At 37.3% G+C, this 17710-nt stretch overlaps 1 protein-coding gene across 2 annotated transcripts; it reads right to left on the bottom strand.

The window, feature by feature from the left end:
- Nucleotides 1-3789: 3789 nt before the first annotated feature.
- Kcnv1 (potassium voltage-gated channel modifier subfamily V member 1) lies at nucleotides 3790-15015 on the bottom strand. Of its 2 annotated transcripts, none has more exons than XM_046464595.2 (4): nucleotides 14826-15015; nucleotides 13217-13698; nucleotides 11844-12373; nucleotides 3790-8531 (listed from the first exon to the last, which is right to left on the bottom strand). In XM_046464595.2, the coding sequence occupies exons 2-4, from the start codon at nucleotides 13681-13683 to the stop codon at nucleotides 8020-8022; spliced, it is 1509 nt and encodes a 502-aa protein (XP_046320551.1). In that variant the 5' UTR covers nucleotides 13684-13698; nucleotides 14826-15015; the 3' UTR covers nucleotides 3790-8019. The 2 variants fall into 2 exon arrangements, with proteins under 2 accessions (XP_046320551.1, XP_058441665.1); XM_058585682.1 differs by having other exon boundaries at nucleotides 13217-13914.
- Between the last annotated feature and the right edge of the window lie 2695 nt (nucleotides 15016-17710).

The raw sequence follows: 17710 nt of genomic DNA on the forward strand, positions 1-17710 counted from the left end.
GTACCTGTAATCCCAGTGGCTGGAGAAGCTAACGCAGGAAGATTGCAAGTTAAAGCCAGCCTCAGCAACTTAGTGAGGCTCTGAACAACTTAGTAAGCCCCTGATCTCACAATTTTTTTTTTAAAAAGGCCGAATATGTGGCTCAGTGGTTAAGTACCCCTGGGTTCAATCCCTGGTACCAAACAAACAAACAAATAAACAACAAACAAATGAACTAAATTAAAAGAAGATATAAAAAGGTTATTATTCAGTTCTTTCCAATTCTGATATGGATTAGATAAATTATATTACAGTTCTTTCTTTTCTATATCATATACTATTGTGTTCCTATAAGTAACAGTTAATTAGGTCTTCTGTCTGCATATAAGCAGTGTCATATGAAATTAAATGAAAAAGTCTTACTCTGAAAAAACAGTTCAAGAAAATAGATATCAGCAATATATGAAAAGGTGATTTAGCTAATTGGATTAATAGGTATGTGTTGAAAGTTCACTGAAGATTTATTTACATTGTAATATGATAGGTGCCAACTGGAGAGAAAAGACCTATTTGTCCATGCATTAAGAAATTGGGAATGATGTTTGTTTCTGTGAGTTATTTCTTCTTGCTTTATGTATTTCATTTTTATTAATTATTATTATTTTACATGTATAAGGTTTTGGGTTAAAAGGTGATATTTCAGTACATGTATGTAGTGTGTAATAACCAAATCATGGAATTTAAAATTATATCTCATTAAATATTTTAAAAGAATTTTGATTAACACAACATTGTATATGTTTATAGGTTTCAAATGTGATATTTCAAACTATGTGTGTAATGTGTACTGATCAAATCAGGTTAACTAACATTTCTATCTCCCTACCATTGCTTTGAGCTCTTCTCTTCTAGTTACTCATAAAATATACAATAGTTTTTCCTGAACTGTGGTCACTCTGTTGTGCTGTAGAATCCTAGAACTTATTCCTTTTATCTAACCGGGCTTTGATACCTGTTATCCAACCTCCCTGGCTCTTTTCAGATCTAGTAATCACTACTGTACAATCTAGTCAACTTTTTAACAGCATGCACATATGAGAGAGAGTATGTGGTATTGTCTTTTTGTGTCTGATTTATTTAATTTTCTTTGAGATATTTCTTTAGTATATTGTATCAGTGTATGAGAAAAATAATACAAAATGCTTCATTAAAAAGGGCGAGTAGAAGAATGCTAAGTCAAAAATTTGTCAAATGTCTTCTGATAGTATGTTTCTTAAAATTATTATTACAAAGTTAGATTTTGTATCTTTAAATGTAAAAAGAATTGTCAGCCTGATTGGATCATTACATATGGTATATGTATTAAAATGTCACATTGTACCCAATAAATATGTATAATTAATTTATGTCAATTTTTTAAAAATTAAGAACAATTTTAAAAAGAAATTGCATTTGTTGTACACAGAATTTTTCCAGGGAGAATTTTTCTTGATAGGAATCTAAAGGAAAAAAAAAGGAAGAATAACAACTTAATTACTAACTAAAAAAAATATCTCACTGTGAAGAAAGAAGTTATAAGTTCAGCTAAGGGTAGAAAAGTTTTATTTTTACATTTTCATTGTTTTCTTTCCTGATGGCTGGTGGTCAAGGTGGTATTATTGTCTGTGAAGATCTTTTGTTTTTTTCTTTTTAACTTTAGAAGCAAGGCCTGTTTAAATAAATTTCCTACAAAGTATAGTTTCCATGGCAACAGTAAATGTCTTTTATTTTCACATGTACCATTTAGAATTAGTTGGCAATAATAATTATAGACCACTTAAGATAAAACATTTGCTGTACAGCAAAGACATGTATAAAGACAGGGTTTTCGAAATATTGCCCTAGTTTAGAGAAACTTGTTACTTTTTAAGGAAGATTTGATTTTTGTAGGTAGATTTTTGAAATTCTATCTACTTACCCTGTGTAAGGTTTTGAGATGATCATTGATATATATCAAGGAATATGTTTCCTCCCATCATTTCAAAATCATTCTTGTTACCATATTTTTTATTCCCTTTTCTCCTGTCTTTGTATATTTGTCTTTGCCTAACTTGTCAGATCTTCTTTGATTCAATTATTATTTCTTTGTATATAATCTGGGTATTGAGCAATTGAATAATGTAGAAAATAATTATATCATCATTATTTTCTTTTATTTACCAAAATTTCTTAGACTATAGATCCTTTAAAGAAGATGAAATAAGATTTCTTGCAATTTGGTGAAACTTCAAGGTTTTAAAACCCTTTGACTCTACCATCTGCTCCTAATTTTTACAGTAAGCTTAGCTGAAAGCTGCCAGCAAAATTCATACCACTATCTGAATGCTATGCTTGAAATTTCCTCCTTAAAATTTCTTTCACCAGAGTAATTAATCCATAACCCTTAAATTCAGCTTTGCACAAAGTCTCAAAATATGGGCAAAATGTAGACAGACACATTCTTTGATAAAACTTATTATGAATGGCCTCTAGTCCAATTCCAAATAGAGTCCTCATACCCCTCTTAAAACTCATAAGCAGTGTTTCTACTGTCCCCATTCCTCTTGGCATTCTGGTCTTCTCAGCTCACACCAGAAAGGCCCATTATGCTTTGCTTGCAACATTCTAAGGATTCTCCACCCTGTGTCTCCAATGTTTCCAAACTCCTTCCATAAATCAGATCCAAAGGTTTCTGAACCAGATGATCAGATTAGTCACAGAAGTGACCCCCCCTTCTTGGTTTCAATTTCTGTGTTAGTCAGCCGTTTGTCACTGTTACCAAATTATCTGGTAAGAACGGCTTAGTGGAGGAAGGGTTTATTTTGGCTCATAGTTTCAGAGGTTCAGTCCATGGTGGGTCAACTCCATTGCTCTGGGCCTAAGATGAGGCAGAACATCATGGTGAGGGTGTGATGGAGGAGTGCTGCTCTGTTCATGGTATCCAGGAAGCAGAGAGAGAGGCAAAGAGTCTGATGAAAGATGAAACCTTTCAGATTATGCTGCCGGTAACCCGCGCCCTTTAGCTATACCCTACTGGCCTACAGTTACCATTCAGTTAATCAATTTAAAATAGGATGGATGGTCTAGATTACAGCTCTTCTAATCTAATCATTTTACATCCTGCATTAACACAGATTCTTTAGGAGGATAATTCATATATAAATCATAATAAGAAGTGTCAATAACTTGACATTGGTGGTGATAATTTTAAGATATTTATTGGAAATCTGTTGAATAAATACAGGAAGGTGAGAGGAAAGGTCAAGTTTGGACATGGAAATGTGGGAGCTGACCAAGTGCTGGTTATATTTAACCTATGAAACCAGAGTCTTTTTATAAAAGGAGCAGTATCAATAGAGAGCAGAATAAGATGAGGATTAGGCCCTGACTGACTCTCTCAACCACAGAAGATTACTGAGTAATGAAGTAGGGGTGAAATTAGGAGGGTATAAAGGGCTCCAAGTAAAGGAAGTGTTTCAGAGAAGGGTCTGTAGTTAACCTGGTCAAATGCCTGTAAATCCCAGCAACTCAGTAGGCTGAAGTAGGAGAGGGCAAATTCAAGGCCAGCCTCAGAAAATTAGCTAGACCCTGTCTCAAAATAAAATGAAATAAAGTAAAATAAAAGGCTGGAGATGTAGCTCAGTGGTAAAGCACCCTTGGGTTCAATGCAGTACTTACTGCAAAAAGAAAAATAAATGCTGCTGCTAGAAAAGACAATATGAGTTGTCAGCATTCATAATTGGATTTAGCAGTGATGGGGTCGCTGCTGAGCACAAGAACAACAGGTTTTTAGGAGATGAGGGGTGGAAGATTGATGAGAGGATTTTCAGGAAAAAGAAAGAATAAATGTAAAAATTGAAAGACTGAGTATAGAAGATGGTGTCAAGACATTTTGCCATGAACAATAGTAGAGAATTGGGTGTTTTCTGAAGAATGAAGTAGACTCAAGGAGTTTATTTGCCTTTTTACCCCATTTTTTTTTAAGATGGGAAAAATTAAATAATGTTTGTATGCTGATAAGAATGTCCACTAGGGAAGGCAAAAATTATTGGTGTGGTAGGGAGAAAGGGAACTTTTTGAAGTCATGTCTCAGAGTGGGAGAAAAAATGGGAAGGATAGTTCAGCCCTTGCAATGGGAGAAAAGGCTCTGTGGAGACAGATGGAGGTGGGTGGATAAATGTGGGTGCTGGTTCTTGTAGAAAATCTCCTCTATGACTCAGTTTTTTTTTTTTTTTGAGTGAAAGAGGAATCAAAGAAAGCTGTTAGAAGTTTCCATTTATTTTAAGAGTGAATGGACTCAAGGATTGCAGTATGATTGCCTACCAGCACCAAGAACTGAAAAAGGGTTTGTAGACATAAATGCAAAGTGGGATCAGTCAGCATGATTTTTTTTTAAACAAGCACAAATAGACTTTGGATTTAATTAGGGTTGCGGTATTGCCATTTGGATACTAGAAAGGAAGAGAAGGTCAGTGGAGATGAGGAGTTAAGCAGGAGAGTGATCATAATATAAGGCAAGTGAGGACATGAATACCCAGGTTATCCCATTATTCCTAAAGATTTACCATGTAAGCAACAGCCTATGTGGCTTACAAGTAAAGCTCTCCTTATATGACATTTTTCTTCCATTTAGCAGTATGGCTTGGAGAGAGGTTTGGGAGAGGGTGGTGCTTTGAGGGGGAAAATCACCAATAGAAACACTGGAACACATTTGTCAACCAACCAAATATGATTCTTGGGTCTCAATTAAAGAATGGATAAGACCCTGGGGATACTGATGGCTACTTTTCAAAAAATTCAAGCTTTTCATGTTAAAATGTATCAGAGGAAATATTTGTTAAAAGTATAAGCTTACCTAATGGTAACCTTTTACTTAGATTACTTGGGTTGCCATAGATATTTTGTGCAGGAGCTGGTCAAAAAATTTTACTGAGAGTAAGAATTCCACATGGAAACACATAACTGAGATTTCTACTTCAATGAACTTCTTTGTGTGTTATCCATTACACTTAATACTACTTTTCATTAAAATTATAACTGAAACAATTCCTTATATATGTATGTATTTACCCATAGAAGAAAAAACACCATAAAACATGAATATGCTGTCACTCCTGCTAGAGATTCCTCAGTAAAATAAATATTTTAGGTACTCAGTATTGGCTCTGTGCATTCGAATGTTTTTTAGTTAGTCTTTTCTGAATAGTTTAGAGAAAGACATTTCCTTATTATATATTTCTAAACAAGTTAGATATTGTTTTATAGGAATAATTCTTAGATTTTTGAAGAATCCCCAATGTTTTAAAAATAATGAGAGGGCTGGGATTGTAGCTCAGTGGTGCAGTGTTTGACTAGCATATGCAAGGCCCTGGGTACAATCCCTGTCATAAACAAACAAACAAATAAAATTCACAGTTTCTTCATTGATTTGTTACTTCAATTAAATTTCGCTTGCTTATATGTACATTTATTGAATAAATACACTGATGTTTTGTATAACAGAAAAATTGACTTAGCAATGATATTTTAAAACTGTTTTGAAGTGTCTATGTCTTGACAAAATTTTTACAGCTAACAAACCACTTTTTATAGAACATATTTAGGATACTCTGTGATGGGGAAAATATATATGTATATATAATTTTAAATTTTCCAACTGTTATGTATTACAAAGACAAATTTTTTCTTGTCCAGTAATGACTAAGCTGTCACCACAACTGTGTTTTTTTTTAAAAAAAAGCACCTTTTTCCCTCTGAGAATAAACTGATATTTTTCATAAGGCTCTCCATTCACAAAAAGTTGGCTTTCCTGCCTATAAAATGAATCCCTATTCATGAGTTGTGTAGGTAGAATAAAATCTATAATAAGACTTTAAGAGTATCATTTTCTGAGTCAGGTAGATTTATGCTCAGCAAATTTAAATTTTTTATTATTTCAATTTTGTCATCTGTCATCCTCTTATATCCTCGAATAAAATATTATATACAAGATAACAGGACTTTGTTTAACAAAGACTCTCTAGTGCCCAACACTCAGAGGATCCTTAATAAATATTTGTTGAATTAATAAATATATAAAATATATATTTAGAAGAGTATAAGAATAGCAATTACATAACTGGGACATTTTGAAGATAAAGTGACTTAATACATGATGAATACAGACATAGTCCTGAATAATCTTATTGGGAAGGTTCTAGAGAAGCCAGAGTAAGTTTGTCTTCTCCATCTGACCTCTATTGACCTTTTAGACTATGAATGGGTTGTACACGAGGACTAATGGCCCTATGCAATGCTCTGGCACCCATGTCTGTGGGTAAGAGGAAAAATATTTATTCATACTCATATCTCCTAAAGATATTACAATATTTAGAAGTGCAAAATAGTCAAATGAATTAAACCACTTCAGTATATAATAAAAACTCATGCCATCAATGACATTTTTTTTCAGAGCTTAAGCATGCATACCTGAAAACAGGAGGTAGTGCATGTAATATTTCATTGCTTTTAAGATATATATTATAAATTTTTACAGATCCAAAAATATGGATTTCTTTTACCATCAATGGCATCTTGGAATTTGGCACCTTTCTTTCTTTCTTGGTAGTTCATAGGATAGTAGGCTGTCTTAACATTCAGTTAAGGAAGCATATTAGGGCATGTATTAAAGCAATGCTTTTCTATATTCATTTCTCACCATTCACTACCAGCAATGAAGTTTCTGGGCATTTTTCTAATTTTCCTCCCTATGAAATTTTAGTATTGCAGATATTCTGTATGTATGTTTATGTACTATGTGTATATTTGAGCTTTATGCATAAAAAGAAGACTTCCCCCACCCAGGAACCAATTTTCTTCCCTGTAGGGGCTTTATTACATATACTGAGAAAGCAGGCATTAAAGTTATCCATTCCTTGTTATTATTATTATTTTTAAAAATCTCATTTACTAGAATATTTGGAATCATGAGCTGGTTCTTAGCTTAAGAGTTTTTGGCTTTAATTATGTAACAGAATGTCTAGGAATTTTATTATTATCATGAATGTCAAAATGCTGTCAAAATGCCTGCAAAGTTTGAACATTTGCTATTTACCCCAACAGTCAGAAAGCTGTCCATAATATTTTTTTTGTTAACAAATAAAAGATCTTCAAGTTCATCCAATGAGGTCATTCAACATATTCTCATTTTATGAAATAAGACCATTTAATAATTTCAACATATAAATTTAGGATGTCACTACTTCACTTTTACGTATTCATGATGTTGAAGACATAATATATCCATAATGAGACATTTTAAAAACCATCTGATTTTTATAAAGAACTAAGAAATATGCATATTACACTCAGCTGGGAGAGTGAAAATGTGCAGTTCTCGAAGTCTGTGCAGACTCATCTTCTACAGTACTTAGCAGTCTAGTTCTCCCACCTGCAAGATTAATAATGGGAGGCAGAGCTTGATCCATTTGTGACTAGCGGTTTGCACCACATGGTATATAGGGACACCATCTATGACCACTAAGTCAGATTTTTCTCTTGCAAAGCTAATTGTTACTCAACTATTTTAACTGATGGAGAAAGGAGTAATTTGCTTGGAGAATGTCTTTAAATAGCAAAGATGTTCAGTGTGTTCTTAAATGTTCAGTTATCTTTTCTCTGGTCTAGGTAGTTTAACTGCCATTTAAAAAAAATTAGAGGAGCAATAACTTCTAAAATTGGTGATGTGTAAAACTTAACTTTATTATATGTATCACAATGATATTATTTAATATTTTGACAATTCAGACATGTGTATATTGTCTCAATTTTATTTTGTTGTTCTTTTTGAGATTCAACTGTGTCAAAAAAATGTATAATTGCTATGGATTATGTGAAATATTCTAGGAGACCAGGTAAGATATCAGCAAAAATTAAGATGTATAGTGCTGAAGAGATTCTTCATCAGTAATACAGATATCCATGTCAAGGCTTTATCAATCTGATTAATCGTACACAACTTTTATAGATACATTAGAAGTCAATTTAAAACCAGAAATCATCTCCCCCGCTGCTCCTTGTACTTGCTCTTTCTCTGCCTTTTAATCGAAGCATCTCCATTATACTCCGGGCATAGACATCTCTCAAGTTAACGCTGATATATGAGTCAGTGGCTATATTCTTGGTAAGCTTCTTCAGAGCTTCACGCTGTCTAACAGCTGCTTCCTTGAGTTTCAAGGTGAAGTAGCAAGCAGAGAAGCGATCATTAATAATAGCAATAGGCAAGGCCAAGACAAGGATTCCTGATAATATACACATGAAGGCCACAATTTTGCCTGTGGTAGTGTCTGGTCTAATGTCCCCATAGCCCACGGTAGTCATGGATGTTGTAGCCCACCACCATGCACAAGGAACGCTTGTGAAGGTTGTGTCAGGAATGCTTTGCTCCGCAAAATATTCTATGGTTGAAAATATAGAAATTCCCACAGATAAAAATAAGAGCAGTAGGCCGACCTCTTCATAGCATTGGGTGATTGTCATCCCAAGTGAGCGCAATCCTGCAACAGAACATCTGCTGTCAATCATCATTAGCACCCCTCCTCTCTCTCCCTTCCCCCTCACTCCTTGATCTCCACCCACAAACATGCACTGTCCACATAATATGTCCCCAGCACTGGGCAATGTTTGGGGATACAAAGATGATTATATCATGACCTCTGTCTTCCAGAATCATGTAGTTTAGTTGATGAGGATAGAGAAAAATATAATTGGCTTATGTAATTATTGAACTTCTACTATGTATACTTAAAACAGGGAGAGGAATGAGGCTAACAGGCAGGGAGAAGGTGTATGAGAGGAATTTTGTACTTTACATAGTGAGAGACCTTTGTACTGTTGCATATAGAAGGTGCATTTGGTCAAACTCACATGTGAATGCAACATTTCAGACTTCTCTCTAAAACCAGTTTTATGTTGTTTTCATACTTTGTGTGTATGTCTGCTTTGTCACCCTCTTGATAAAGTTTAAAACAACCAGGTGCCTCATTATCTGAAAGCCAGAGTAACTAAACCTTTTTTTTTTACCATACCAATGAAATGAAGCACAGAAGCAAATTAGGTTTTGACACAAGAACCTCACAGATATATTCAGGGGACATTCTTTGTTGTGTATCAGGTCAAGGTCCTTGCACTACCAGGACACCCATTGAAATCCTAGTCCTTAATATCAAAACTACAGGGAATTACTTCCCTAAGCACATAACATTTCTGCTTTTCTGTAAGAAAACAGTTGAATATAGAATGTTCCTCCATTTCAAAAAGGTACAAGAATGGAGCCACTGGTAAATTTAATCATTAGGAGGCATTGGAGGGGTCCCATGGCTAGATTCTGATGACTCATTGATCCCCTGGGAGACAGACCCAAGAGATTCCAATTCCACATGTGAATGTATTAAGCCCATTATAAACTAGGCTTTAAATTAACCATAGATCACCCTCCTAATGCTAGAGAGATACTTCTAAAAGTTTAAACACATTTTGAAGACATGGCATCACAATGACATTGCCCCAGAAGTCCAAAGCATTACCTTTTAGAATCATTTTTTATTCTGATTAACTCACTTGAGATTATTCAAGATGTAGAATACTATTCATGCTCTCATTGTTTTGAATTTTGCTCTTCAAATTTTGAGATATTCTTGTATTATTAACCAGCTATTTTTAAAGACCAATGAATATTAATTTTGAGATTTAACTTCAAAAGAATATCTTTTAGAATACATTTATAACACCTAGTTATAAAACTTGCCTTGATGTGTCTATATGGAATTACATTTCTGAAGTAAACTGACAATATGAGAAGAAACATTGTGTTTGTCTGAGAAAACGTGTTTTTATTTAAAGATGAAGTGCTCTAAACAGTTTTGTTAAGAAATATAAAGGGGGCTGAATGTCTACCATGTTCCATCTCTTAACTTAGATAATCCTCAAAGAAATATGACAGGTATTGTCATTGCTGTACAATTTTACATATAAGGAGGCTCAGGCATAGAGAGGGAGTTTTATCTAGTACAAAGCTACAAAACCAGCCTTTAAATTTAGGCAGTCTGGCCTTCTAACCATTATTTTGTAATACATCTTTATTCATAATTAATATGTGGGGATATATGTCATCTACATAGATATCTACATTTTGCTGAATGTTATGCTTCAGGAAAAATTATCAAATATTCATGAAATTGTCATATATTTTTAATAAATTAAGGCTTTATTAATGATTTATACTTGTTTATTACTGAGAAAGCTTTTGAAGAGGTGACACTATGAAAATTACTATTATTTTCCTTTTCCTTTCTTTTGAGAAAAAAAAAATGTGGTCTTTGCTCAGTGTTTTTAAAACTGAATACTGTGAAGAGTTTATAAATACTCAAAGAAAGCATCCCATTATGTGTGTCAGAAAATGAAGAGTAGAACTTATAAAAGTAGTTAGAAACCCCATTATCAAATCCCTGGCTATGAGACTAGCTAGGAAAATACACACCAAAATTATATTAGAGTGAGTTCTAATTTACCGTAAAGTAATAGGAAAAAAACCACAGAGGTTTATTTGTCCCTTATATTTATAGGGAGAAACTACTATCATCATCCCCTTTAGGTGGCTAGTCAGGGACATCTATATGGAAATAAGATTGGAAAAGGAATTTCTAGCCAACTCATTTGTAACAATATGTATTTGTATTAATATGTATTGTATTAATATGGCATCCCCAAAAGTATGGTCCAGGAACCACTGATATCAAATCACCTTCAAACTTATTGGAATGGATCCAACCCACATACTAAACTCTCTTTCTGGGAGTTGGGGTTTAGAATCTACATTTCAACAAGTTTGGGGATTCTTGTTTTCCCTAGGTGTGACATAGATAACTTACATATTACTGCAGAATGTTCAACAGCTTCAGGACCAGCTATTGAGAACAACTGCATTCAAGAACTGTCTTTAATATTCTGTGTGACTTGCACTGATATCAACTATAATTTTCATGTATAATCATATGTATGTATTGTGTTGTGTGAAAATTTTTCTAGGGAATGTTCACTTGATTTTCAAAGTCTCTATAACACAAAAAAAATTAATGACTTCTTGTTTCTTCTCTCTCTGAAGAACAAGAAAATTCTCAAATACTAGCTAAGACATTTAAGTAGAGTCTTCTCTTTCAAAGTAATATATTTCCATTGCTACTTTAAAAATTAAGGAAAGGTCATCAGCACCTGGTTATCTCTCTTCCTCATGATCAGTGAAGGCTCTGGAGGAATGACTTTTTCTTCTGCCATATATAACATATATGGCAGAAGAAATATATATATATATATATATATATACACACACACACACACACATATATATATATATATATATATATATATATATTATGAAGAGAGAGTGTGTGCACACACTTCTCAGGTATAGACAACAAACTAGCTTATGTTCCGAACATTATATAATTACTGTGCATGTATTTGTGTGTTATTTATGCATGCTTTGTCTAAAACTACCTAGAGGCAGAGTCTTTAATTTTTGTACATCATCTTGACCTTGGGTTTCAATAAATTGAAGTTATCAAATGGTCAAATTGTTCCTCAACATCTTATGAAGAGAAAACGTGTCAGAGATACCTTTTCCTCTATATCTGCAATAACAACTTTTAAGATTTTGCTTCCCAGTATCTCCTAAGAGGTCATATTTGGGTAAAGTATGATAACTGTCAGTTTCACATATCAATTCAGAGTGGCTTTCTGTGTACTGTGGTCAAATCACTAATGATTGATAACAATGACATATTAAAAAAGCATCAATGAAATTTGAATACCTGTGGAGTGCCTGCCCAGTTTTAGCATTCGTAGAGCCCTGAGCAGCCTCAAAACCTGGACGATGCGTCCCACATTTTCCAGCTCTTGTGTGGTCTGGCTGCCACTCAGGCTTTCTACCAAGAGAGTGATGTAGAAGGGCAAAATGGCAAGGAGGTCAATGATGTTTGGCACCTTTCTCAGGAAGCGGCACCTGTCCCGCACACACAAGAAGCGCAGGACAAACTCCCCGGTGAACCAGCTAATGCACACATACTCCAAGATCTCCAGCAGCTGCAGGTTCAGCCAACTTAATTCAGCTGACATCAGGGCCATATTGACGATGGACACCGCCACGAAGATGATGGAGATGACCCCAAAGATTCGGGCAGCTGTAGAAGACCCAGGTTTCTCCAGGATATTCCAGAGCTTCTGGCGGACAGTGGGACAAGGTCCTTGTGAGAAGTCCTGTTCACTTTCATGTTGGCTTTCCTGATCATCTGTGTCCTTCTTAAAGTCTAGAGTTTCACTCAGCTCCTTTCTTCTGAAGTATCTTTTAGAGAAGACAACTTGGTGATTAGTTTAACTTTTAAAAAAAATACAGAAGTAGAAGAGAAACTTGACAGGGAGGTCATACTTTTATTTCAGTTAAAAAAAAAAAAAGTCTATTCATACTTTACCCAGTTTGTCTCCTGCCCACAGCAACTGAGAATTTCTCACTTAGGATCATGATTTTAAAAGTGACATTTTCTTAGTAGGAGTTTATGCAAAAGGATTTTAGACATAACAAAGCAACTGTGAATCAATGCATTTTTATTACCCATGTTCTGATAACAAGAACAGCTGTTTGCCATATGGAACTTTGTTTTGTGTAAAGGAAAGTTATTCATGAAGAAATGGTAGTAATGACAAGATAGCAGCAAAGTCCCCATCAAAGCTCTACCATCATCCAGTGAAGGAACCAACTTTCCTTCTGTATTTAAAGCAGTTCTCCATGCAAGTTTTTCAAAAAGTTAGTGTCCTAGATGTAACAGTGCTCTATACCAACACCTTCACCCCTAGATTTCTTTCGAAGCACAGCTTTTCTGACTTATTCTATCAATCACCAAATATTTATTACAAGTCTTGCTTTCCTTATCTTTTACATGAAATTAGCATAACTCACTCAAACAATAGGGACAAGAAAGTTCAAAAAGCTGAATTCAAAATCTGGCTTTCCTGCTTCCCAGCCTCACAACCCCACCTCATCTTCCAGCCCAGAGGCGGCCACACCTATTCATAGGCCTGGTTTCAGCGAAGCTTACGTAAAGCCTCACATCTTTACCTGTGCCTTCCTCTCTGCATCACACCTACTTCACGCCCCCTCCTTCCCCCAGCCACCGCGCCTCACGGGTACCTGTCCCTGCAGCAGGAGTCGATGCTGAGCTCGTCGATGCCCCAGTACTGGATCTCCTGAAGGAAGGACAGCGCGCACAGCTGCTCCATGACGTGCAGTCGGCCGGTGCGATAGTAGTGCAGGACATAGCGGAAAGCCTGCGAGCTGCGGTCGAAGAAGTACTCGTTGTCTACTGGGTTGGCGTCGTCGCAGAGCTCCAGGGGGCTGGGCGCTGCAGCCAGGGCTCCCAAACGGCGGTAGGAGGCCACCACCACCGCCAGCTTGCCAAGGCGCGTATGCGGGAAGCAAGACAGCGCCTGTTGCGAGAGTACGAAGCGGCTGCCGCCTACGTTGACCGTGAAGCAGTCCCCAAGCGCTAAGGGCTCCCCTTCACCCTCGCTGCAGAAGACGCTGGAGTCGAGAGAGGCCAGGGAGCAGCTGTCCAGCGGTGAGCCCAGCGGCGTCCGGCCGCTATGAGGCAGCTCCATTCCCGCCGCCACTGCCTGAGGGCGCCACAAAGTTGGGAACACGCTGGAAGCCTCGGTCCCGCGAGGGCGGTGGCACGGCCCCTGGTGACGGTCGGGATTTCCCAGCCTCCCGAGGGAGGTGCCTCCCACTCGCGCACCCCTCCTCGCTCCACCCGCTGTGCTCGTTCCCCTTTTTGTCGCTAGGGAGCTGCGAGTGCGCGGTAGCAGCGCACAAGTGGCAGAGCTGGGAGGCTGCGAGGAGAGGAGAGGTTTCGCCAAGGGAAAGTGTTATGTGTAGACCCAGCCCAGGACAGCCCCAGGAAAAACAGCCAGTCGCTGTGGCTCTTCCCGGATGTACGCACCCCCCCGCCCCCAACTCTGGAATTGGGATCCCCATCTTCAGTAGCGCTGCTTGGAGTGCTGAGGGGTTGGGGAAGGGAGTGGGAGAGGGAGGTGTAGCTTGGAGGGGGAAGAAGGAGGGGTGCGTACTCTTAGCCTGGCGCAAGCAAAGACTATGGCGAGACTCACTTCTCCAGGCAGGAGATCAAAACAAAGTTTAGAAAGCCGAGGAGGTGGTAATTGGGTCTGAGTCCTTGCTAACTTGAGGGCTTGTATTTCCCCCTTTTCTTTCATTGTAAATATTGTAGAGTCTCAATAGGGGTGTCTGCTCCAGGTGTGAGCGCGTGGGGTAGGGTACCTGCAGACCTGGGCTGCAACCTTTCTTCCCACTTCATTCTTATTCCAGTCTGATTTGTTATTCCTGCTCTATTTTCTTCTCCCTCTTCCTTTAGTCACCCCGCTTTGTTGAGATATAAGGCTAATATGATGAGTTTTAATTAAAATCCTAGGGGGTCACTAAGAACTAGAGGTCATCATTGGGAGCTCCCACCCACTGGGGTGTCCATCCTGCATTGAGACACTGTGCATTCTTAAACTTTCCGGGAGAACAGGCTCTCAGCTTAGGAAAGGAGAGAGGCGGAAAGACTAGGAATAGCACAAACTTGGGTTGGAACAGGAGTTTAAACATTAGCGACCTCGCGGTAATAGGAGAAGCCTAGAGCAGATTCCCAGGTGAGACTAAAAATGTGCCCTCCGGACCTCTTGGAGCTGCGCCCTAGCCAACGTGTTGGACTCGGGGCAGATAAGGTGGAGTGGGAACTCACCTGCAGCTCCTGGCACACCTGGGCTGCGCTCAGCTGGCACCGCTGATAAAGTAACCTTCCTTTAATTCTCCTAGTCCATGCGTGAAGCCGGACTTGACCCGTCTGGAAGAGAAACTGCTCACAGATCAGCTCTTTGCCAGAACTTGCTGCCACGCTGAGCCTTCACCATTTAGCGGCTCCGGGCCTCTGGGCTCTGGGAATCAGCCGCCCCCGCCAGGGAGGACTCCAGCCAAGGTGCCTAGCTCCAGCTGAACGGGAGAAGAGGGAGGAAAATAAGACCAAGGGAGGAAGTGAGGCGCTCAGTGATTCTGAATATTAGATTATGCTGAAGACATCTCAAGAATTATAGCATTTGATTCCAGTTCTCCTCAATCTGTGTTCAAATAAATGCCAAAATTTCCAGACTATTTAAGTGTGCTAAACTTGGAATTAGGGCAGTTCTATGAACTGCTTTGTGTGTTATGGGTCAAGGTTTTCTCATTATTTCCAACAAATATCTCAGAATACTAATTTTTTTTTTCCAATTGCATTTTCTAAGAGGGTGAATCATACTCATCTTTTTTTTTTTCTAGTAAATAATTTTACAAAGTATACAGGTACAAAGGATGAGCAGGTAGCTTGATACAATAGGGAGATCTTTTCCATATATTAGACAGTAACGTAGTGGTTTAGCTCTGGCTTTGTCACTTGGCTGTGGGACCCCCAGCTGCATTTATTTCATGAATCTCAATGTCTCAGCAAAATTTCCAATTTTAATAAAAACACCCCGCATTTATTGAGTACTTTTTTTTTTTTTTGAGAGAGAGAGAGAGAGAGAGAGAGAGAGAGAGAGAGAGAGAGAGAGAGAGAGATTTTAATATTTATTTTTTAGTTTTCGGGGACACAACATCTTTTTTGTTTTGTATGTGGTGCTGAGGCTCGAACCCGGGCTGCACGCGTGCCAGGCGAGCTTGCTACGGCTTGAGCCACATCCCCAGCCCTTGAGTACTTTCTTTATACCAGAAAGTTCTGAAGTCTCTTCACTCATGTATTAACTTATTTTAGTTTAATAACAACACTATGAGGTAGCAAATCTACACATCTTAAAAAGGGGAAACAGACACAGAGGAATTAAGTGAATTACTTAGGATCACAATACAAAGTCGAACCCAGGATTCAAGGTCAGAGTTTGCCTTCATAAGCAAATGCTTGGAAATTATAATTTTTGTTGATTTTAAAAAATAAACCAATATGGCTGCTTTTGTTTTATTTATTTTTTTTTGCAAGTTTCTAAAGAAGGAGATATATTCCTTGATATACCAGGCATGATTTTAGGTGCTTAAGAGGCATCAGGGAAGAAGATAGACAAGAGCTCTGTCCTTATGTAGCTTACAAATTGTCTTGTGAAAAGAACAGGGCAATTTCAAAACATTTGAAATTGTATAATATTTCTAGTTTTGTTGCCTTAATAGTTATCCATTTAGTTACCTGTCATCTGTATAAAAAGTACTTCCATTTAGAAAACACAAAGAGGCTAAAATTATCCCAGTAAATAATTCTTCATCATGTTTAGGTATTATTATTATTATTTCATAAGGTAGTAGAGCTCTCCTTTATGCTGAGGGAAAACTTCTAAAATCTCCATTACAGATGATTTAGGTATTGCAAAGGACAAAAGTCCATAGTTCTGTTAAGCCTTATTTGTGCCATGATTAGTGATAAAGTTCTACACTAGCTTTACAAACCATGGTGAAGAAGGAAGAAAAATTTTAGGAAGAATGACAATACTAGGTGAGAAGGGAGATTTTGAACAAGTAACCTGAGGCTGTGAAAGGTGATTGAGGCTTGCAGATCTCCTCTACTGCCTCCAAGCCCCTAACCCTGGCTTGTAATGAGTGGTGTTCTATAGGAGTAATTATAATACTAACCACTTTCAATGTTAGGCCCTTTGCTAAGCATCTGACATCTCACAATGATTCTATGGAGTATGTATTGTCATCCCTGGTTATAGATGTAGACTTTGACATACATGAGAACTAGTAACTTCCAACTTACATAGTGAACATGTGAGAGGGTGTACAGAGGAATTGAAACCAGGGTCTTTTTGACTCCAGATTCTATCTCTATGGCTAAGACTTTAAATTCTTACTTTGGGTTTTGACTATGAATACAACAACCTACACTTATTAAGGCAATCAGAATTAGAGACAAGATGACTAGACAACTGGGAGAGTATAAACATAAAAAGCCTTTTTAAAAGTATAGTCTTTCAAATACCAAAACTCTCTTGTTTGTTCCTTGTCTTGTTACTTTGAATCTATGGACACTCTTCCCTCCATGATTACCTAGGTTTGAGTCAGAGGCCAGTGACAAGCATGTGAAAAATAAAAAAGCAACTGTGTCTATTCACAGGATACCTTTCCTGGTTCCTGATTCTGACTGTGATACACCACAAGGTAGGCCAAGAGGTGAAGAATTACTCACAGGTATTGGGGATGGTGAGGTCTTGCTTTCCATTTCATTCCTACATGGCATGGGGTGGGGGGAAGTGACTGTCATGTGGGAGGCTTTGCAGCATTGCCATGTGAACACTAGACAATTTAATGGGTTTAGGCATATTTTCGATTTGTGAGATGTTATATTCAGGTGATTTTTCCATCAAGATTCCTGTTATGAAATCATTAGTTTTTGGCTTCCTCTGTCAAGTCTACCCGTTATCAATTTGAGTTTTGAATCTGCAGCTACAACTGGTGTTTTTAATTCTTTCATTTTTTAAAAATTGGTATTCTAAATTCATTAATGATCAATTTCCATTTGTAACAGTCACATTTTCAAATTGAATAAAAAGAAAAATCATGATGTACTTTAAATGTCTGACACTAGTGATGATTATGAAAATAAAAGTT

Source organism: Marmota monax, unplaced genomic scaffold (assembly GCF_021218885.2).
Source record: "Marmota monax isolate L192 unplaced genomic scaffold, Marmota_monax_Labrador192_F-V1.1 WCK01_AAM20220418_F8-fsc00003, whole genome shotgun sequence".
NCBI lineage: Eukaryota > Metazoa > Chordata > Mammalia > Rodentia > Sciuridae > Marmota > Marmota monax.